We start from the raw sequence: 23,319 nt of genomic DNA on the forward strand, positions 1-23,319 counted from the left end.
CCCTGTTCTTAAACGAGCAAACTGCAGGGGACTGTAAGATGGGACCATTTGGGGCAAAGACTTAATATTGGACTTTTCTACCTAAACAAGGCCTAAAGCAGAACGAAATACAATTTTGCATTGTTTTGTTAAGCTTGTTTAAATCAAATGTACTTCCTATATTAAAAGGGGAAAAGAATATGTTAATGCAGTTGTTTAGGCTATTGTTTGTCTGGAAGAGGAGGGATAACTAATGTCTTTGGGTCTGCTTGCTCCTGAAGGCATGTTTTACATCTGATCTGCTTAAGGGGCCAAAAGAAAGGTAAACACAGGAACACTCTGATGCTGCAAAGGAGAGAGGAAAGGAGAAAATAAACATATAAATTATAAGAAAATGTTTAAAAAGAACCAACAGAGAGAAGTGCCTACACAGGAGTGCTGCAAATGAGCTGTGTACAACACCATTACTTTTGAGGCTGGCAAGCATACAGGCATGCAAGCAACTACATCATATAACATGGTATTCCACAATACACAACAGCTCACTCTTATAGATGCCCAATACGTGGTCTGGCTACAGCATAGTATATCAAGCTCTCCAAGCACAACAGCACAAAAACTCAGCACAAGCTACTGTAGCCTGCTCCAAAGCCACCTTTTCAAAAAACAGTTTGGCTAGATCTACACTGCACTGTGACTTAAGAAAAGATAAAATAAAAAATAAATAAAAATTGTAATAATAATAATAATAATTAAAAAACATAAAAATTCCACCTTATACATTATTCTTCTAATATAATTTTCTGTTCTTCTATTCTTAACCTAGATGCTCTGTTGTTTTGGGGTTTGATTTTTTGGTGGATTTTTTTTGGGGGGAGGAGGGGTTGGCACAGTCTTCAAGTTACTAAGAGTTTAGAACAACTTCTGTCTGACCATATTTATGGTTATGAAAAGCAAGCCACTTAATTTCAATATACATTAACAATGACCAAGTGCTCAGCCACTGGATCAATGTAGTTCCTTTAAAGTATATGGCATCATGCCAAACCACCCCAGCGGAAGAGCTGATGCAAGATTTAATTAAAGAATACCTGGTTCTGCTCCTGTTTTGTAGGAGGTACCACAGCGTTGCAGTGTCTGGACTAGCCTGACCTCCTTGGCACTGCAGGGTTACATATTAACAACGATGTGGTCTTGGGTGAAAGTCTGTGCTTACATTAAGAGACCAGCACCACTAGCCCCCTAAACCCTTTATTTTCTTTTAATTTCACCAACCACATTCTCAGCTGATGTAAATCAGCACTTTCCCATTTACGTCAGCAGTTGTAAGAAGATTTACATTAATCAATGGTCTGGCCCCATTATGATTTTATCTTTAAATTTTGTACATTTTCAGTTTGTTTGAAAAGACCCATTCAAGGTCAGCTTCCATATCCTACTAACAAATGTTACCAACATTTCATAATTTGTGGCAAGATACTTATCTGAGGTATTACATGACAACATACATCAGCAACACAAAGTATTTAGAAGAGGAAGGAGAAAGCATTATATCAGTTGAAACTCAGAGGGAACTGTAAGTTAGCTGGAGGCAGTCGATAAAATGAGAATCTGCAAGGCAACAAGAGCTAAACACAGTTGGAAACACACCATGGGATCACAGACACTCAAAACCACCATAATTTTTATCTTCCCATTCTACAAAGAATTTGTTATTTCCCACAGTGCCTCTTACACCAACAGCAGTGTGGATCTTTCTTGCTTCAGAGAGGAGTTACAGCCTGTGAAATAACTTTGCAAAGCACCTTGCAGATTCTGGGAAAAAACAACGCAGCTAAATTCAACACAGGCTAGGTTCTGGGAGTGGGGATCAGTCTGCAGTGGTTTAGAAGTCTCTAAACACTCAAATTTCAGAATACATTCTACAGAGACTCTCTTAGAGCCCAGCTTTCATCTGCAGTTATAATTCACTGTGGCTGAATTTGTGCTGCTGAACGTTAGCTGCAGCTGAGTGCCTCCAAACATCCCTTCGAAAATACAAAGCCAAGATGCAGATTAGCATCTAACTGAAACATGGTAAAAAAAATGCACATCCTCACAGCTGCTTTATAACAACATTCTATAAATTTTTGCCTTATACTAAAAAATATGCTAAATATTCATGAAGAAATTTAACAAACACAGACAAAACACTTAGCAAACACAAACAACACATTGCACAATCTACTCCAGGTACTTACATCTTCCACTGTTGACTGTTGGCAAAAAAAAAAAAAAAAAAAAAAAAAAATGATCAGCAGACAAAACATTACCTCAGGTATACTATCGTACATACAAATATGAAAAACAGATCTTGTAAAAAACCATTTTGAATTAGTGTGTGCATGTCCACATGCGTATACATGTTTACAACGTGGGTATGCATACATATACACCAATTTAATATAATTTTCACACAAAAATTTCTATCATGTTTCTCTTCAGCTGACCACATGAAAGACTGAAGATCAACTAAAAACTCCTTTTTGGAACACTATGGATGGGCTTGCTCATGCAATGCTTCCAACTCAAAGAAGTGTTACACTGGGGAGAGATATACACATTATATATATGGGATTACAGGGAAATCACTATTGAGAATGGCTGTTCCCCTAAGGACTCTGTGGAACCCATACACTGGTTTGAAATACACAGATAAAAAAGAATGGTCTTCATTTCTTTCTTCAGAAATGTGTTAACCATTAAAAGGTAAAAAACCATAATCCCTAAAATGGAGATGTAGCAAAATGATGTGTATTTGTTTTGGTAGGTGTGAACCTGCTGATCCCCATGCATAAAGTTTTTGCTTTTATCCATGCTACGTTATACTTTTCACGCTTCTTATTCAACTATAGACTGGGAAGTGGGAGAGACCCAGCACACCACCCAACCTCCTGTTGGCTACTCAGGACCTGCAAGAGGCCTGTGACACTTCAGAGGGTCTGTCCTTGTATATCAGAAAAGTATACAGTTCATTACATAGTATTTAAATTGTCCTCTGAACATACCATGCTGCATATTTAGTTTCTAAAAAGGCGAGTTTATGCACTTGAGAATAATTTCAAATAGAAATGTGCCATCCTTAGCTTTTCTTTTTCCTCCATTGCATATTAAATATTAAATAATTAGAGACATGCTAAGAGGTCTGGCAGCCTGTGAAAGTGGACATGAGGACACAGGCTAGTTATCCATAGCCAAGAAATGGCATGACTACCTGATTCCTTTTCTTACCAGAAGTGCCCCCCAAAGGGGGCAACTGAACAACTGCAAGATTTACAGATTTCTACCTATTTTTAAAGCCATATTTACGGCAGCAAAATAACAGTCAAAAACCGTAATCTCCCTGAACCTGATGATCTGTGCTGGTTTGATTTATAGAGGTTTAAGAGCTGGCCTTACTTATGGCTCTGTTAATGTAGTCTTGGGTGCTATGAACATCTCACTCATTATTCACATCACTTTATAACTAACTTTTTGAAGTTTTAAATATTTCAACACAATGTCACATTCCAAATTTATCAGCTCATGCAATGAGCCATGGCTTTGCCAGTTTTTTACAACGGCCTGTTAATCAATGTGCCCAGGAAATTGAGAACAAATATTTGCATTCCCCTAGGGTAGAACTAGGGTCAAAAGAACCAAAACCCCATTTATACACACCATCACCACCCTGTGATGTGAAAGAAAGGAATGTTCAAGGTTCAGTGATCAAAAGCAAATTAGAATGATAAGCTTTCTAAAGCTATTACAGCATAGGGAACATCTTATCTATTTAATAGAAACATGACTTTTGTTAAATGGACATTTTAATGCACTTTGATGAAAGATGAAGAGTTAAACTCTTGGAGATATTTGGTCAGAACAAAACCATTTCTGTTATCCTACACAGTAATTAAGCTGGATAATCCGCATTTCCCTGGCTCCTTTGCTTTGCTAGATGGTACACTGGATAATATAAAACAGCCTTGAGCAAGAGACTACTAGCCTTTCTACTGGTGTGGATACAAAGTACCACTCAAAGTGCTATTAACCGAGCATATTTCCAGGCTTACAGAAATAGGTCACAACGCCACAGCAGTACACAAACTTCTCAACCCATGTAAAGCATAGATGAGCCAGAAACAAACTATGCCAGAGCAAAGGAATGGTCAGGGATCATTCTAGACCACAAAGCTCCTACAAAATTCCCAAAATGTTTAATCACTCTGTTCACCTCCAAGGTAAATCACCCTCCTTTTCAGCCATCCAGTGAAATGGAGTTCATATCCCCTGGGCATCTGGGGGTAAGTCACACCTCACCTAGCTAAGCCCTGGAAACAAAAATGTTTCACTTGGGATCTGCCATAGTTTTGGGGCATTGGACTAGGGGCCAGATTCAGCTGGGATAAACCAAACAGTGGTATGGCCTTATGTACCCAGGCACTTAGTTTGTGCAGTGCTGCAAAACAGATCATACCTGTGTTGCTTTGGAAGCCCAAGAATAGCCCCTGTCTCTTTCTGGAGTTGCATGACGCTATACCCTACATGGCTTACAACACACACAATGATGGCATCAGTAATGTAGAATTTATTCAGGCAAAATAGATTCATATACTCAGTGACAGACATAATACTGTCAATCCTGACCATTTGTGCCTCTCACAGTTTGTGTATTTTCCCCAAATTCTTTAGAGTCATTTAAACCAAAAGGAAGTCTTTGGCCTTTGCGGCTGATCAGAAGGGCCTGAACCTGTGAACAGTGACAGCTGAAGACCAAAAAGCAACCCCCAAAATATCTTTTTTTTTTTCATCATTTTTAATCAAAAGTAAAAGGTTTTCATGTTTCCAGTAAGTCAATTTAATATGCATCAACAAGTTTGTAACAAGACTAACATGTCTCATTAAAAGCTTCAGTACTGGCATGTGTTCCTTTGCCAGCCTCCTCACAGAGCAGAAAAAGCAGTAACTCTGCAGAACAAGGCAGATGTTAATCAAAGAAGAGCCAGCTTCCAGGTTTCATATCAAATTCAATACAGACCATTAAATTCTCCAGTGGTATGAACCAAGCCTCTACAAGTCTTTCTGTTGCTCCAAAATCCACTAAATCCATCTGCAAGCAAGCTGTTAATTAAAATACTCCAAATCGCACAATTCAGGTATACAGAAACATATAAAGATAAGTTTTATGAATTCATAGGCCCAATTAGAAAAAAGGACATAGCTTAAGTTTGCACTGGATGTCTGGTCAGTTCTTCTCTGATTCTGCCTGGTATTAGATTATGAACAGTCAGGAAGAGTATCTGTTTTGTATGTCTTGTGCTAATTATGTTACCAGGATACTAAATACCAAACAATGACATATACGATTTAACTAGTAAAGATGTTGCTCAGATGACTAATGATGTATATCATGGGGTTTTTTAATCTTTGCATTTTGATAGACTTATTCCCTAAACTATACCTACACTAGAATTCCTAATTATGATTCAGCATCAGAAAATGAGGAACTCCTTACGCAGTCTGTGACACCAGCACAGAAGAAATCAAACCGGTCAGATACAGAGAAGCAAGAGGGTTTAGTTTTGCATATTGGCACAGGAGTATGAAATGGACCTTTATAGGCAATTCGTTTTCAGATATACAAGTATTTTGTGCACAGTAATTTTGGGTACCACAAACCATGCTTGTTTCTTTCTAATTCTTAGCAAAGAATTAGGAAAGAATATCCTGTCAGGATAGACTGACTTGACATAAATGGCTGTAATTTGCACATGTTGGGATAATTTCTAATATATATTCACCCACTTTCTTACCCTCGCAAAACTATCTCCTGTACAGAGAAAATATCAATGAACCATTTCTAATTGACAAAAGTTAAAGTGAACCAAGAGTCCACTCATTGAAAAATTAGGTTTTTTCTTATGATTAGACATGTACATTATTTATCAGATATGATAAATGCTAGGTTCAAAATAAACAATAATTATAAATACTATGATTCTTCGTGAGAATGTCCTTGGGGAAAAAATGCAAGTATGTTAGGGACAAGGTATACCTAGCATAAACATACCAAAATCATTCGTGAAATCAAGGCATTATAAACTTCCAAAATTAAGTTTCTACAGATTAATCCAGTCATATCACTGCTGACAGAAGAGTGGTGACTCCATTGTCTAGCAACAAAGATGCACTTCAAGGAGGCAGAAGAAAAAATTGCCATAAATGATACTAAAATAATTTAAGTTTAAAATACAGAGAAACAGAGGGAAATGCAGAATTGGCAGCTCCTCAAAATACTTTTATAGCAACATTTCAGATGCTTTTTTGGAAAATTCTGATGGTAGGTCCAGATCTTCCAAGCCTCAAACATCCTGTTTTCCACCTTAGCTCCCCAGGTCATGGTGCCCACTTCTCCTGCCAGCACTGGACAGCTAGGGAACCTTTCCTGGCCCAGGATCTCACCAGGAACACAGTGACTAAATGACCTAGGCTGTGACCTGCCCATTAACTATGCCTGGCCAGCAAGACCCCACAGCAGGAGCGGTACTAACATGTACTGATGTGCCGCAGCTGGAGACCACCAGTAGAAGGCACGTTCTGCCAGTCACAGTTTCATTCTGCATTCATGTTTCATCACAGGAACAGACAAACTCTATGAAGTCCCCTAGCAAGCGATTGTGCTCTACTCTGTGTCCTAGCACATGTCTGTGCCATCCAGTGTGTGACCTATGTGAGGACTGACAAGCTCTGGGTTGGAAAAAGAAATTTGAAAGTTTCAAAATGTTCAAATGCTCATTCAGATCCTTGTAATTATCAACTGTTTTCACTAGAGATGTTCTGGAGTTGCATGCAAATACAAATATTCAGGTCATATATATATATGAAAGCTTTGAGGAATCTTTACTAGTCCTCTGAAGAATCATAAGTAAAAATATTGATTATTCCATTCTGCAAATACTCCTTCAAATATCACCACACCTAAACCACCTGATAGGAGAAAAAGCTGCAAATGAAATAGAGTTATGGAACAATAAAGTACATTTATGTGGGGGAAAAAAAGTGATGAATCACTGGAGAAATGTGACCAGAACACAACTACTACACATCAGGCAACAGAACTGCTGCAGAGTACCCAGGTGAACGTGGGAAGCACCTCGAGCTGGAAAGGTAGGACAAGAGCTGGTGGGTGGCAGGCAGAGTCCCTAGTGTATCCCTCGCACCAGGGCCCCTGACATGCATCATTGAATCTGACAGTCCAAGGGACATACACAGCCACTTGTAATGCTAAATGGCAGCACTCCGGAATGAAGCCACCACTCAAAGAACTGGGTAAGGCAACCCTTCCTCAATCGGCCACACACCTGGCCTACAACCAGCCAGCTCTTACGCCTGTTTTCATACTTACAGCAGTTCCCAGTCGACTGGTAGTAATGTTATAAACACACCATAAGTAGGCAAATGTTATAAAATTGTGGAGAAGGGTGTTTTCATTGCTTAAACATCATAGAAAACAGTGGTAAACCTAAGGAAAGGAGTCTACATCATCTTTATCTCCTTATAGTGTAGAGTTAACTTTTGATGTGCCTTATGTAGTGTAAGACATATAAGCAGAGTTTTCTTAATTTAAAACTGCTTTTCTAGAATGTAAGTCAGTAAAAAAAACCCAAGTGTAACACGAACAACAATGAATCTTGGGCAGCACAAAAAATACTTATGTCAGACCTTGCCACACAATCACCTTGTTCTAGAAGCCCAGGAGAATAAGTGAAGTGTAGACAAAAAAACTCAGTGTTTTTACTACCTAAGAAAATGTCTGATATTGACCAAGGGCAAATCTATCTATATGGTCAGTAAAGCAGCTTAATGTGGGCCCCCTATAAACTTTTAAGGTAATAGATGCTGTTTCATAGAGACACTATGGCCTTCCTTTTTTCTTTCAGTTGCAAGAAAATGGTTCTGCAACACCAAAATACATCTGCTTTTCTCAGGTGCCTGCAGTTCTTTGCTTTTACAAAAACACATTGCAAAGCCCATTTACTTCAGCTTGTTCAAAAAAGTGTTGGTCATAAGAAGTCAAAGAAGAAAAGAAGTTTCGGTTGAACACATTTTTGTGAAGCAAAGACAATTTAAAACAAATAGTTGCTTATAGGATTTGCAAATACAAAAGCCTAGTTAATTCCTCAGCAGCTTACCCAGCCCCAATGACAAGTAAAATTCTTCTTTTTGAGTGCACAGGGAGAGATGACCTAGTGCCTACAGAAACATAAATGTCCATACTTAACACATTCTAATGCGAAAATAACATTCGGTACCTTTTACAAACAATTAAGCTTACAGTAAACAAATATTAACTCTGTTGTCCCATACTTCCTCAAGAGATTAATTTTAGATTCCTCAAGCACATCATTTAAAATGTATTTGTACTAGCAAATCACCTTCAGTACAGAAGGGATCTCTCTTGCAAAACAAGAAGTTCAGTTGCCAGAGCAAGTGGTGGGTGGAAACACCTGAAGAATCATTTGTACCAAAGCTTTAGCTTGGGTCAGGATTAAATCTTTTTGCTACTTTCCCTACCAGTAACATAACAGCAAAAAGTTTTGAGACACATTATTACAGCATGAGGGCTTTGCCGGAGGATTTAAAACAGCCAAGAGCCTGGCTGCCATCTGCTGAGACTGACACTCAATTGCCCTGTGCTTCTGCAACAAGTGTCCTCTTTCCCCCTTACTGCTGTGCCTGGTTGAAAGAGGGAGAAGGCAGAAATCTGAACTTACTCTTTACCCCTACTCTCTCCCCAAAAGGTCTAAACTAAAATGGGATACGGTAATTCTAGGGGATTAGCTTGTTGCAAAGGCTGTCAAATGGGAATTGAAAAATCAGACTTTTCCTAGGAAACTTGCTCTAGCATTCCATGCAAAACAACTACCACAATGCTGCAGTGCAAGAGATGTATCATCTCTTATCTGCTGGGATAAACAGCAAAACAGAAGGGAAGGAGTATTGCCATGACAGTAAAATGCTTAAGCCAGATACAAACTTGCTCATACAATCAGTCTCTCTCTTCGCCACAGTTGCTCACTGCATTTAGGTCTGATTTTTCTTTCTTTCTTTCTTTCTCCCTCTTCATAACCCACAGCTCACCCTTCTGACCATCATGCACACTCCTAGTCAGTTGAATTTGCAGCACCGTGAAAATCAGCTGAGTGGCACACGGACCTGGTGTTACAGCAGCGTGAGAACTAAGGAGCTTTTCCTAAACTGCACTGCTGCTGTTGCTAAGGGCAGCAAAACACAAACAGGCAAGGAAGTGCCCAATACACTTAATACACTGCACAGGCGAAGTGGGAAGACAGAGATGTGGCTTTAAAATCCCACCAGCTCTAGCAGCATGCAGCTGGGGATAACTTTGTGAGGATGTGCTTGATAATTGCTCAAATGCTACTGCATCAAGATTGTCTCAGAAACCAGCCAACTGAAACTGGATGTTAACGTGAAACTAAACAAATTGCAGATTGACGTTCTGAAGTGAAATGGACCTTGCAGGCCTTTCCCATTATAACCTACTTCCTTCCTTCTGCACAGTTACCAACCTTCTCTTGAACTATTCCCTTCACCGCATGCAGAAGTACAACAGTCTGAGGAAGATTTCCAAAAGTAAAAATGGTATTGAGGCATCTAACTATCCTTGAATCCATTGACTGTTACAAGCATCACAACTGCCACTGGTACTTGTGCCTAACCAGCAGATCCCATCTCCCTCCTGGCCCTGGGCATGGCTGAAAGTCTGCCGGAGTCACTGACCACCAAATACAGACAGCGCATGAACGGACACTACTGGAACTCCTGCTGCTTAGAAACATTTAATGAGTATTCAGTATAATTTTCATGCTCTTCTATCATAAATTCTATTCTCCTGCAATGAGATGTCAGAGAGGCCCTCCCTCATTCATCATCCTATACTGACACTGGTCTATACATCATACTTCACCCAGAACAGGGCTATAAGTTCAAGGCCATATCTGGGGTAGGTTTGTGAAAAAAAATAGCTATTTTCCAACAGCTGAGCATTTGGCCCATTTATTTCAGTTGTTTGGAGGCCTTAGACTGGTAAACAGCCAGATTTTAAGAAACTAGGCACTGGATTAAAGAAATCTATCATCGATACAAGAAATTATAGATAATGAGATTATTTCATTGAAGACCACCTTCAAACCTGATTTGTATCAGTAGTAGAATGACTAAGAGCTTTTTAAATAATATTTTTTAAAAGACCCAACTCTGATTGATGGTTAGGCCTCACAGACCAAGACTACAATTATTTTGCAAAATTTTAAAAGCGTTATTATTACTGTCATACTTCAACTATTTTTAAAACAATTATTAATTTTCTCAAAGAAAAGCCCCTTCCTTACAAAATCAGATTCACAGATTTCACTAGAGAAGATAAATCTGTTTCTGATGGACTACTTATTCTGTCTTGTCAGTCCACGAGAAAAGTGAAAAGAGATTTTAGTAAGAAATCAGTGCTTTATAGTTCCCATCTATTGTTCTTTCTGAATGCAGATCACTGTACTTACACCATATCTTGAACACAAGTTTTATTGTTTAATTCTGGTTTGGCACACATTTTCTAGTTATATGCAAATTTAAAGTAATTGAGATGCTGCCTTTGAAGAACAACATTAAAGAACTCCCAAAAGCAGATGTCAAACATTTAGCAGTTTAACTAACACAAAAGAAACACTACAGCTGCATACAAATACACAACATACAGCTGATGCATAAAGTTTTCTTCCTTTTGCCTCCTTCCTCACTAACCAGAATTGGAAATAGATAGTTGTAATTGTTTTATTGGAGAAAAACTGCACTGAAAAACACTTATCAGGTAGGAAATGCCAAATTATATGTGCTTCATACAACCAGAATTGATAACCTTGTACCTAAGCATAATCCTTAATCACTGAACACAAATTTCTCCATTTCTGTGCTACTTTTCTAAAGCTTTCAGATCCTTGATAAGTAGCACTATGCAGGTACCAAAAAACTGTCACCACCACCAAGCCAGTCTCAATGTGCTTCCAAAACTCAGTCTAGGACAGGCCAGCTCTAAGAGCTCCAAGACCATCTCCTTCACTGGGCAACAAAAAATCCTGCACCAATTCTGAATGCGCCACCAGCCCTCAGGAGTACTGGGCACAAGGCCATATATCGCTGTGATTGCTCACCCTTGAGGGCAGAGGGCAGAGCTCAGAGCCAGGCCAGCTGCCTGGTGAGGAAGGTGGGAGGCCATCCCCAGGAGCATGCTTGAAGAACAGTCTTTGCCGTCTCCAGGCTTGAAGAACAACAGCACTACTGAGGTCATGAGAATGGGCTGGTGTCCAGCGCATGAATGTGGGAGCCCTGACGAATTATATCATGTTCTAAAACCATGTGGGGGTTTGGGGGAAGAGAAGAAGGAAAGGAAGGGAGGGAAGGAAGAAAGGAAGCAAGGAAAGAAGGAAAGAAAAGGAGGTGGAGCTAATGAAAGCTTTTTGGTTCAGAACTATGTTTTATGTGTTCAGGGATATGCAATACTGCTACTGTATCAAAATTTTACCTCCCCCCACAAAATTATAATCTCTTACTTAGATCACAATTAAAAGTGAGAAGAATTACTTGATTCTCTACAAGTAACTAGTTTCAGCAAGATTTACAAAATTTGATCAAAGGAGACTCAGGACTGGAATAAGAAAATGCTGGAGGTCAAAAAGTGAATTTATGAATAAAAGACATGGGAAAGCTTAGGTAGTGCAGATATGAAGGTGTGTTGCTCAGTTTTATATACACACAGTAACAGAGTATAACCTTACTGCATCATCAGTGTTTAACTAACTTTTCCTATTTTTAAAAATTGTTCTCTTTCCTTTGTAAAAAAGACCCAAACAACTGGGAGAAATGAATGGCTACACAAAAACAACAAACTATCTCTACAATGTTTGGGTCAATTGCATAAATATATAAATGGGGGGGGGGGAGGAAAATACAACTTGGAGTAATATTATATGGTACTTGTAGTAGCATATCAAATCTGTGACTTCTACTTGATCTTCCTGTTGATTGTGCCCATTTGAAACAAAAAAAGAGTTATGATCAATTATAAAATGCAGGTGTTGTATTTCATCGCCTCTGAATAAGAAGTATGCAAGAATCAATGAAGCAGATGAAGGGACAGTGTGCCCTCAGAGAGTTTGCTGGTGGTACCAAACCAAGGAGCGGCTGGTGGCCCAGCGGCTGCGCTGCTGCTCAGCCAGAGCCAGGCAGGCTGGGGGGTCGGCAGAGGAGCCCCATGGAGTCCAACCACGGCCAGTGTCGGGTCCTGCCCCTGGGCAGGGACAGTCCCACGCACCAGCACGGGCTGGGCTGGCCTGCTGGGGGGCAGCTCTGCGGGGAAGGGCCTGGGAGGGCTGGGGGGCAGCATGTTGCCCCTGGGCCAGCAGCGTGACCTGGTGGCCAAGGGGCCAGTGGGACCCTGGGGGGTGTGAGGAGGAGCTTGGCCAGCAGGTCGAGGGAGGGGATGCTGCCCCTCTGCTCTGCCCTGGTGAGGCACATCTGGAGTGCTGGGTCCAGTGCTGGGCGCCCCGGTTCAGGAGACAGGGAGCTACTGGGGAGGGTCCAGTGGAGGTTGTGAAGGTGATGAGGGGCTGGAGCATCTCCCTGAGGGGGAAGGGCTGAGGGAGCTGGGGCTGTTCAGCCTGGAGAAGAGGAGGCTGAGAGGGGACCCTGTCAGTGCCTACAAATATCTTCAGGGCGAGTGCCAGGAGGACGGGGCCGGGCTCTTTCCAGTGGTGCCCAGTGACAGGACAAGGGGCAATGGGCACAAACAAGAAGTTCCACCTGAAGATGAGGAAGAACTTCTTTACCCTGAGGGTGCCAGAGCACTGGGACAGGCTGCCCAGAGAGGCTGTGGAGGCTCCTTCTCTGGAGACATTCAAACCCGCCTGGACGTGACTGTGCAACCTGTTCCAGTGACCCTGCTTGATCAGGGGGTTGGACTGGATGATCTCCAGAGGTCCCTTCCAATGCCAACTAGTCTGTGATTCTGTGATGACAGTAAATGTAGGGCACTAAGGCCTCAGTTTTGAGGGTCTTCTAGTACAAGGTGTCCTACTATCTGAGGACATCTGCCACACAAACCACTAAATTCCTGGGAACGTGGCATGAGAGCACAACGCAAAAGAAATTGAAAAACAAATGAGCTGATGCTTTTTGTCAGGCAGAAGCTGTAATTCAAGCATTTGTTGGGAATCACTGCTATCTCCATACAGATTAAAACAGTAAAAATAATGCAGAGTCATGCATCTCACAAAAATCCACATACAGTGTTTTCTGAAGCCTGCGGTTATCTCCTCAGGCTATAGCCTAACACCGTTTGAAAGAAACAACTGTTCAACAGCTTGGAGAATTATGGACTAGAACTAGTCAGAAGTTTACAACTGATACCAGCAGTGACTGGGAAAAGCATTTCAACCAAGTGTGATTTTTTCATATAAAAATGTCCCTTCTCCAGAGAAAATACTGAGTTTTGAAGAAAATTTGCTGGTCTAAGACTTCCAAAATTGTCATTCCCATCATCTTTTTCTGCGTGAAAAAAGGGTTTCTTAGGTTTATGACCGGATCCAATGAAGACAACAGATTTTCTTTATTGAAGGTTTTTGACTGGATGTGGCTCTTCAGAAAGCTGAGTAGAAGACAATCAGTGCATCATGCTCAGAGCAATCAGAGTAATAATTACTGAAATAATCACTGAAATCAGAATGGTAGATATTTGTGTTACTATTAAATATAACAAACATATATTAAAAAATAAGGCATAATGCGGGCACATCACTAACATTAAATACAGGTTTATTTCTTAAATACTTCAGACGTCCTACCTCATTATTGACTTCAGCAGGTTTTTTCTTTGTTTCTCCAATGTCCAAATAGCTGCAGAAGGAAAACAGTTTTGATTATTTACAGAAACATCTAACTTACACCATACAAATATTTCTACAGTTTTTTCACACATGAAGCTTTTACAATTTATCATGCCTCAAAGTAACATAAAACATAACTACTTCAAGATTTTAATGAAGGACTGTTAATATAAACCTGCAGGCTAGCCGTCTGAGCTAATACAAAAGACAGGGGAGAACCAACCACCTACCTTCAAGGTGATTAGAACAGACCATCAACAACTGCCTTCTCAGGAAGAAGCTCACATGCTACTGTGAGGTGGATCAATAAATCTCAGCACAATATCAACTTACCAGAGTTTTCAAAGTCATTATCTTGCTTCTTAATTTCTCACAGCAAGTCTCTGACAGATTTAAAGCTTTTCTCCATACCCAAGTTTAACCCAGCATATCAGCTAAAGTTTAAAAGGATCTACTTGTGTTTCAACAGGGCATGGACACATCTGAACACTGTATATCCTGGTTTCTTGTGGTTATGACAAAACAATAGCATCTTCACAATTGTTTTTTGAATAAACAAAATACAACCTTAACTGAACAAGAGAACACAATACATCTATTTGAACAATACTGTTCTCCATCAGAGTACATATTCCCACAAAAACATTGCATTAACACAGAAGTGTTAGTTACAACACACAGTGATGGATTAGCTGTATGTTGCCTTTCCAAAGCAAAGGATGTAAATAAGCCTTCAAGCATAAGTAACCCATACACTGGCAAACAGGCAACTGTCCAGGTACCCAGGCTATGCTAACTTCTTTCCCTTGTCAGCACTCTGAGAGCCATGAGAGTGGTTCTTCTCATGAACGCAGCTCTCGGCAGCTGCCAGTACTGCAAGGTGTTTCTGGTTCTCAGCACCATAGGAAGACATACCTTCATGGGCAGCTATAATTCAGTAGAGTAGCACCTTTCAGCACCTGCTGCCAAGAGCTAAAAATGTCTGGGGCATCTACTTCACACCAGGAACATCTAACCCAACATTAGGTAATGGGCATTTGTTACAGGTTCTCCCTATTCCCACTTTCAGTGGGAAACCACAAATGCTTTGCCAGGCTTTTAAGACTAGAAGACCCTATCTGAGAATGTCAGGTATACCTGATGGCAAGCACCAGTGCAGGGTCACCAAAAGACCTCAGAGCTCACAATGCAACTGCAGTCCTCCAGTAATGTCATGCTCCCTAGTTAATGACAAAAAATAAATAGATTCGTTTGCGTGGTGGTTTGACCATGGCTGAATGCTAGGTGCCCACCAGAACAGCTCTATCACTCCCCTGCTCAAGTGGACAGGGGAAAGAAAATATAACAAAAGGCTCCTGGGTCGAGATAAGGACAGGGAAATCACTCAGCAGTTACTGTCACAGGCAAAACAGACTTGACTCAGGGAAAATTAGTTTATTATTTATTCAGATCAGAAAAACACCTTCCCCCTTCCCTCCCTTCTTCCCATGCTTAACTTAATTCCCAATTTTTCTACATCCTCCCACCAAGCAGCACAGGGGAATGGGGGTTATGATCAGTTCATTCCACTTTGCTTCTGCCACTCCTTCCTCCTCACACTCCTCCCCTGCTCCAGTGACTGATCCCTCCCATAGGAGACAGTTCTCCATGAATTTCTCCAATGTGAGTCCTTCCCACAGGCGACAGTTCTTCACACACTGCTCCAGCATGGTTCCTTCCACGGGGTGCAGTCCTTCAGGAAGAGATTGCTCCAGCCTGGCTCCTCTGCAGGGTCACAAGCCCTGCCAGCACACCTGCTCCAGTGCAGGCTTCCCTCAGATTACAGCCTCCTTTGGGGATCCACCTGCTCCAGCGTGCGGTCCTCCCCAGGCAGCAGGTAGAGATCTGCTCTACCATGGACCTCCACAGATGAGAGAGACAGCCTGCCTCACCATGGTCTTCACCATGACTGCTAGGGAATCTGTTCCGGCACCTGTAGCACCTCCTGCCCTCCTCCTGCACTGACCTGGGTGTCTGCAGAGTTATTGCTCTTACATACTCTCACTCCCCTCTCGCTGGCACAGATATTATTTTTTTTCCTTCTTAATATGCTATCACAGAGGTGCTAGCACCATTGCTGATTAGCTGGGCCTTGGCCAGCAGCAGGTCCATCTTGGACCCAGCTGGCATGGGCTTCATCAGACATGGGGCAAGCTTCTGGCAGCGTCGCACAGAAGCCACCCCTGTATCCCCCCCCATTATCAAAACCTTGCCATGCAAACCCTCTACAGTTTGCCAGAGGAAACTTTCCTGCCTGGCCAAAGTTAAGAATTCATGGGACATGAATGTAGGCATAGAAGCAAGGAAGGGGGAGGAGAAAAAAAAAAAAAAACAAACAAAAAAACCACACACAAAACAAAACAAAAAAAACACAACCAGAGAGAGAGACAAAGAAAAAGCATTGTTCATTCCATGAAGGAATGCCAATTGCTTATCGATGTACCACAGAATGACCACAAGGATTTCAAGGCTTCAGTGTGCGGGGACAGTAAGACACAGCAAGGCCTCCAGGCAACCCTTTGAAGTCCTGCCAATACTTTGGAAAAGGTAAATGTAGCAATGTAGTGCAACATTTAAAAACAAAGTATCTAAGCCTCCTGTTTAAAAACAAACAAAACCAACTGTTTCAAGCTTCTCTATGTAAACAGGAAGGAGTGCTCTTCAGACCAAAAAAAAAGAAGTCTTAAAGCCTGCAAGACTGAGAAGAAATCAATGTCTCAGTAAAATAGTTCCACCAGCCTATAAAACATCTGTTGACTGTGGTTCTTGTTTTCTGGGCATCTGTGAATTACTTTGAGAAGAACTAAGAAAGGCAAAATATAGTCAAAGGCTTAAATTCACTATGCAGAGGTCTGGGCATTCAGTTGTCAAATTTCAGGGGTCTACAAATCTGAAAAAGTCTAAACAAGGACCAAAGGCTTTTCTTAGAATAACAGCACTCAAAAGAGTCCCAGACCAAAATACAAAACACTTGCGAAGAAAGCAGAAATACTCAATGACTATCCAAGCCAGTGATGAAACTACAGTGTTGTTTAAAGAGACACCGCCAGAGAGAGGACAATCTACCATTAATTAATGAGCAAAAATACAGTAAATGGGCAAAGGAAGGAGGAGGGTAGAGCAGCATGCTGGGGGGAAAAAAAGCTAAAAATCTAAACCTGCTCCAGTGTAGGCAGTTTTCTTTCAGGAAGCTGAGAGTCAGGGAAGAACTCCACTGGGGTGCAGGCCTGAATGTGCATTCTTACTCACCACTGCAACAACTGCCATACACCAGCACACCTCACTGCATATACACCAAAAAGCCTGTACTCACTTAGCACACCTGTATATGACAAAACAAGTGAGAAACTTGCAACTGCTTTATCTTTGCCTGTGACATATACACAAACATATGCTCTTTTCTTTAATTCCTACAAAACAGAAAACTGTCCCTTTCAATTAACCCTGCCTCTATGACTTTTCTAGCTAAGGTGTCTCCCTAATTATCATTATGTCTACAACACAGTTAAGAGATAAAACCAACATTAGCCCTTCAGCCTGTCTTAATGCTTGTAAAGGCACTGCCAACACTTACAGCACTGTATCAATAAATACTAACAGTGAAGAACTCCCAACTCCGAATGCAGAAATGGAAAAGATATCAAGTCATCCCATTTATCCTAGGGGCACAGGACTATGGCATACTATCAAGGCATATATAACACAGCCTACTTTTACCAAATCCTTTAGGTTAGCTTTTCTTAAAGTATTCTCTTCCTATCTTGTTACATGTGGCAACCATAAAAGCCTGAAAAGTTACACCATAAAATTCTGACCATAGAACACAAAATGACAAAAATAAATGCTTTTTCCCATCCAAAATGAATCCAGAGTGCCCAGTTCTCTACACAGTGCATGCTAATGCTAAACAATTTTAGCATGTCTGTTGAACATAAAACACCTTTAGGGAGGTGAAACATGATGTGCTGACAACCAACAGCTTTAAACCATCCACAGAATCACAGGACTTAATACTGTTAATTAATAATTTAATACCAAAAAGATACAGTGGATCTTTCTTGAGAGTTGAGCACTGTATTTCACATGGAAGAGAGTACAGAGGGAAAGGGGCTTATATTTAGCCTGTCATACATCTTTCTCTCTAGCTTTGCCACTGAAGCACAAGAAGCTTCAATAAGTCTTCAGAAGCAGCCAGTGACAAAAATTGTACAGAATGCTGATACAGATCCTGTTAGTTGCACAAAGTTTCATCCTGAAACATAATGAGCTCTCCTGAAAAATGTGGTGTCCTCCAATCTATGAAACCAAGATGAGCAAGGTCCTGTAAAGCTGGTAGTTTATCACAAAAATTCCCAACCACCTCAAGAAAGGGATTGTTAATTTTGAAATTATTTTTTTTTAACTCAGCTGTAGGAAAAATGCCCACAAAGACTGAACAAAACGCTTAATTAGTAAATTGAGACCATGAAATTCACTGCCAGAATCAAGAACCGTTATTGATCGTGTGCAGAGCCACTCAGGAAACACACCTAAAAGCCCCGATCTCCTCCACAATATTCTCCCAGTCACTTACAGAGAAACTGTCAGCTTGATTCTTGGTGTCCAGGCAGGGAAAAGAAAGCAAATAGTCATCTTCTAAAAAACAGGAGGGACCCAGCTATTCTGGTCATAAAAAGGCTATATAGCTACCCAAAATAAACAGAAGGGATAGAGAGTTGGATAGCTGAATAGAACATATTTTAAAAATAGCCAAGAAAGAAAGTGTGGGGAATTAAATTCCCAGGCTCATCAACTTCACAGCAGGACTGTCAACACTCCACCTTTCCACAGCTTTCTCTCTGTTACCACTGAGCACGAATACTGACACTTGCCCCTCAGTTAGGAACACACATCACAGCAACGTGCCATTGCCACATGTCGGGCTAAAGGGCTGTCTCTCCTTTTCTACCATCACCTCAAGGAGATGGCACTACGTGACCAATGGTAACAGCAGCCTTTCTACAGCTCACCTCTAAAGCTCTTCTGCAGTTTTAATTGTTACAAGTACCGTTCTCTTTGCCTTAGGTCACAGCCTTTAAGTCCTCTTTCTGCAGCACCTAATAAAAGGGGATGAGGGGTGTCCTCTGATGTATTGCCACAGTGCCGAACCCCAGATGTTGATATTGCACATAAAACCTATATCACTTTTTAGCCACTCACTTGAGTTTCTTGAAGGCTTCCCTGCCACCAGCCACATACTGCTCTCCGCTCTGAAGCTCCTCCAGCTGCCGGACACGATGCCCACCCCGGGGGGTGTAGATGTTCCGCACAGCTCCAAAGGGGGCCTTCACCCCACCTGTCACCTCTTTCAGGAATACTTCGAAGTTGGACACTTTCTTCTCGTTGATGACAATACGGCGCCCTGGGAAGAAAGGGTCCCCGTTGCGGTACACCAGCACACTCTTCACGATCGGCTGCGAGAGCCACGACCCCTTCATGCCGGGGTTAGTCATGCTGGGGGGCTTCGGGGCTCCTGGGCTTGGGCTGCCCACACCTTGGCTCGGGGAGGATTCCTGCCTCAGGAGCCTCTGACAACAGCCTGCCGGGGCTGAGGCGCCCACCCACGGCCCCGCCGGGGCCCGGGCAGCAGGGCCCACCTCCCGGCCGGCAGAGGAGGGAGCCCGGCGCCGCGGGGAGGGACTGCAGCCTCCCCCGGGCTTGCGGCTCCGCGCAGCCCTTCCCTGGCAGCTCCGCCTAGGCAACCGGCTCCTGCGGCTCCCTGGCGCCTGGGACGTTAACGCGGATTACATTAACCCGGGGCGGGGGGGGGGAATTTGCATGGACGTAGGTCTGACCCAGCAGGGAAGCGGCCCGCATGGCGTGTGTCCAGCCAGGCGGGGGCCTGCCAGAGCCGGGGCCGCCGGCCAGGGGCAGGGTGCGCGGGGCCGGCACGGAGGCGGCCGAGTCACCGGGCGGTGGCTGCGGGAGGGAGCACGGGGAGGCGTCGTGCACACGGGGGCAGCGGGAACCGCACCTAAGCGAGGGAGCAAGGGAAGCCCCCGCCCTGCCGCTTCCTCCCCGGCGGCCGAGGCAGCGCGCCGGGCTCCCCGCCACAAGGGAAGGGCCGGCCGAGCTGCCCTGAGGGCGAGCGGCGGCGGCGGCCAGGCAGGCTGAGGCGGCACCGCGCTCCCGCAGCCAGCGGCGGGGCGGGGGGAAGCCGGCGGCCGGGCCGGGCCGGGCGAGGCCGAGCTGCCCCAAGATGGCGGCCCGCGCCAGGCGGGGGGTCTCCAGCACCGCCACCGCCAGCCTGTCCCCGACGGGCCCCGCCGCCGAGGGCCGGGGGTCAGGGGCGGTGGCCTGCGGCCTGCTGCCTCTGGCCCCGCCGGGGTGGGCAGGGGAGAGGGGTGACTGGAAAACAGGCATTTCATTCACATCTGGCCAGCTATTTGTGGGAGTTCTTACTAAAGGGGTCAGGGTTTCCCCCTCTCAAGAAGAAAACTGGCTTTTAATAGACCATCCAGGACAAGCTCACGAAAATGTGAGGCAGCTGGCCCAGCATGGCAGTAAGGGCCTCACCAAAGGCAATTTCAGCAACACGAGTGACTGCTTCAGGCTCCCTGCACTGAGTTCTTTTCTGTATTCCTTTGCTGATTCTGATACACGCTTTCCCCACTGGAGATTTAGTTACTTGGTTCCCGATTTTTGCCTTGCCTTCATCATTAACATCTAATGATGACCACTTGTGTGTGCAGGATGGTCCATGTACAAAGGAAATGAACCACTGAAAAATCATGCCTCCCATTATTTAGTCTGTTTTTACTTTCCTTGTCAGTTGCTAAAAGTACCACCTGAAAAGTGGATCTTTGTTCCAGGTTGCCTGTAGACATTTGCTGTTTACGTTTCCAGAGAGTCAGAAATAAAGCTGGACTGTGATCTTGCAGGGAAAAAAAGTTATCAGTGAGGTTGCAATTAGGCTCTTGGACTACACAAATTAATTGCATATATGCAAGGGCCACTGATATATATTCTTATTTAATGTGCCTACTAACTTGATGCCCTCTGAATGTCTTTTTGAGATGGTATGTAAACATTAGAGACACTGTTTGGGTGCTTCTCCTCCATCCTACCATCCAAATGGGCAAAACTGGCCAGTAACACAAAACTAAACTATGCTCCCCTGGTATTTGGGGGTAAGTTTATTTAGTTATTTGCATTTCCAAATAAATTTCCAATTATTTCCAAAATAAAGTATTTTCAGTATTTCTATCATTCTTTGGCTGATTGAATCTGCTACACTTTGTTCTCTTAAGAATCTGTGATCTATCACAAGAGCTAATACCACTTCTGTTGAGCTGGTCCAAACCTGCAGTTCTGTCTGAATAATTTTAGTTAATCAGACTCCGAGGTGACTTGCTTGAATTTCAAATATACCATGAAGAGTAGCCTGATAAATTAGAAGAATATCCTTGGGCACAATTTATTTTTAACAAAAATACATCAACAGAATAGAACAGGAAAACAATAGGCAAAAGAAAATAACCCGTTTGTGGCTCAAAGACTGGGTTAATGTTGCACTCTTTCCTAAGTAAGTTTTTGTAATTCTACATAGTAGATATGACATAGTATATACAGATATACAATAATATATATACTTAGTACCAGATCCAACCTCTACCATTATCAAAAGACTCCCTTAGATTTCACACATAAACATATCAGATCATGATATCATCCTGATACCATTTTCATCTTAAAAAAATACGTAAACAAATGATCCAATTGCAAGTTGCATTTTCCTTGCTAATTCTCAGCCAAACATCTCCAGATCGTCCAATGTTTAAGAAGTAACTTTGGGTATTGCATTATCAAAATAGTAGACTATTTTTTAAAAAAAATCTCCTTAGATTATTAAAAATTGTAAAAACTCAATCAAGCATGCATCTTATGGACTTATTCAATGAGCAGATGTGTCTCTGATGTGTCCAAACAAATTCTGGATACAGATAAGTTCTCTTTACTTGAAAACACTTTAGGCACGCTTGGGACATGACTTTTGGCTACACTTTTTAATGTTTTGCTCTTTCCAGGAAACTGCATAATAAAATACAGAGACTTTGATTCCACTGTGGATTTTTGCCACACCTTGGGTACAAGAAGCTGTGAAACCTGAGAGAAAATAAATAGAAAATGCCTTAGATTCAAACCGAATTCCTTTAACAGCCTCTCTGCCCCACAGACTGTCACCAGACTGTAACTGGTCTAGACCGTCCTAGGTGGAATTGTTTAGTGTAAGGTAATGTTTGTTCTTCCAAATGGATTTTAACACATGTGATGGAAGGAATTTTTCTTTCCTTTTATCTTACCTCCTTCGATTGGAGAATTGCCCCCCTGCTGTGAGTTACAACAGGGCAGTTAACCATTACAGAAAGAGCAATTTCAGGGTGTGGGAAGCCAAATATGCTACTGTTATTGGTTAACAGTTAAATTTCACTAGTTGCTGCTGGATTCCTTCTAACTAATAAAGGGGAGAACTAAGCATTTACTGTCCTCGAATTAATGCTGTTTAACATTGATCTATTGCAACCTGAAATTAAAATCGTGATTAAAAATGTGGTTATGTGTGAAAATGAAAAATGCTGCTGACCTTCACATCATTCTGCAGTCAAGCAGTGCTATGTCAACCATCTGCTATTTTGTGCCAGATTCTACCACTTTTGGTGATCTTAGGCCTAATTTGCAATCAAACATCTTTGGCATAGGAATAAGCCACAAAGTGTTTTACTGGCACACCCATTTCGACACTTGTGCTACTTGTCTTTACCTATGGCCATGCTAGTTACAATCACTTTTGTGGATTGCAATAAAATATCCCTTAAACAGTACCAGAGCACTGCTGTTGTCCAAAACTGAGAGAACAGTATGAATCCTTTGCAGAACTGCAATGAATTTTGCCCATAGTTTAACCTTTACATAGCTAATAGCTGTGCCTCTAAAGACTTCATCTTTCAAATTCAGCTGCTTTCACGTCTGACCTCTAGCCTTTTACTACTGCTGCAGGGGAGTCTCACCCTTTTCTTACACTTAAGGCAACAACCTTCAAATCCAGCCCCTGAAAAAGCTGTCCAGCTCACCGTGGGCTACAGAGCCCACTATTTCACACCAGCCTTTTCAGAATGAAAGATTTTATTTTCTTCAGTAATAGAAACAAAACAAAACCAAACCAGAGTTTTTCCATTTCAGTATGAAGTCACCATGTTTTCCATCTTGCTTAAGTACAACCGCTGCCTGAAAGCTAAGAGAAGCTCAAACGCTTCAGCCCGTGATAGCAGGGCCTTCATCCATGAAAATC

The 23,319-nt window shown here is 42.3% G+C and overlaps 1 protein-coding gene across 2 annotated transcripts in view; it reads right to left on the reverse strand.

The window, feature by feature from the left end:
- Positions 1-19,733, reverse strand: part of DCDC2 (doublecortin domain containing 2) — a 68,375-nt gene extending 48,642 nt beyond the window's left edge. The window contains exons 1-3 of one of the 2 annotated variants that reach the window (XM_055706279.1): positions 19,191-19,733; positions 13,911-13,962; positions 2,220-2,234 (exon numbers count right to left, since the gene is read on the reverse strand). In XM_055706279.1, coding sequence (XP_055562254.1) covers positions 2,220-2,234; positions 13,911-13,962; positions 19,191-19,483 — 360 coding nt within the window. In that variant the 5' untranslated portion in view covers positions 19,484-19,733. The remainder of the gene's footprint in view (positions 1-2,219; positions 2,235-13,910; positions 13,963-19,190) is intronic. The other variant, XM_027799187.2, reaches the window with a different exon arrangement.
- Between the last annotated feature and the right edge of the window lie 3,586 nt (positions 19,734-23,319).

Source organism: Falco cherrug, chromosome 3 (assembly GCF_023634085.1).
Source record: "Falco cherrug isolate bFalChe1 chromosome 3, bFalChe1.pri, whole genome shotgun sequence".
Taxonomy (NCBI): domain Eukaryota; kingdom Metazoa; phylum Chordata; class Aves; order Falconiformes; family Falconidae; genus Falco; species Falco cherrug.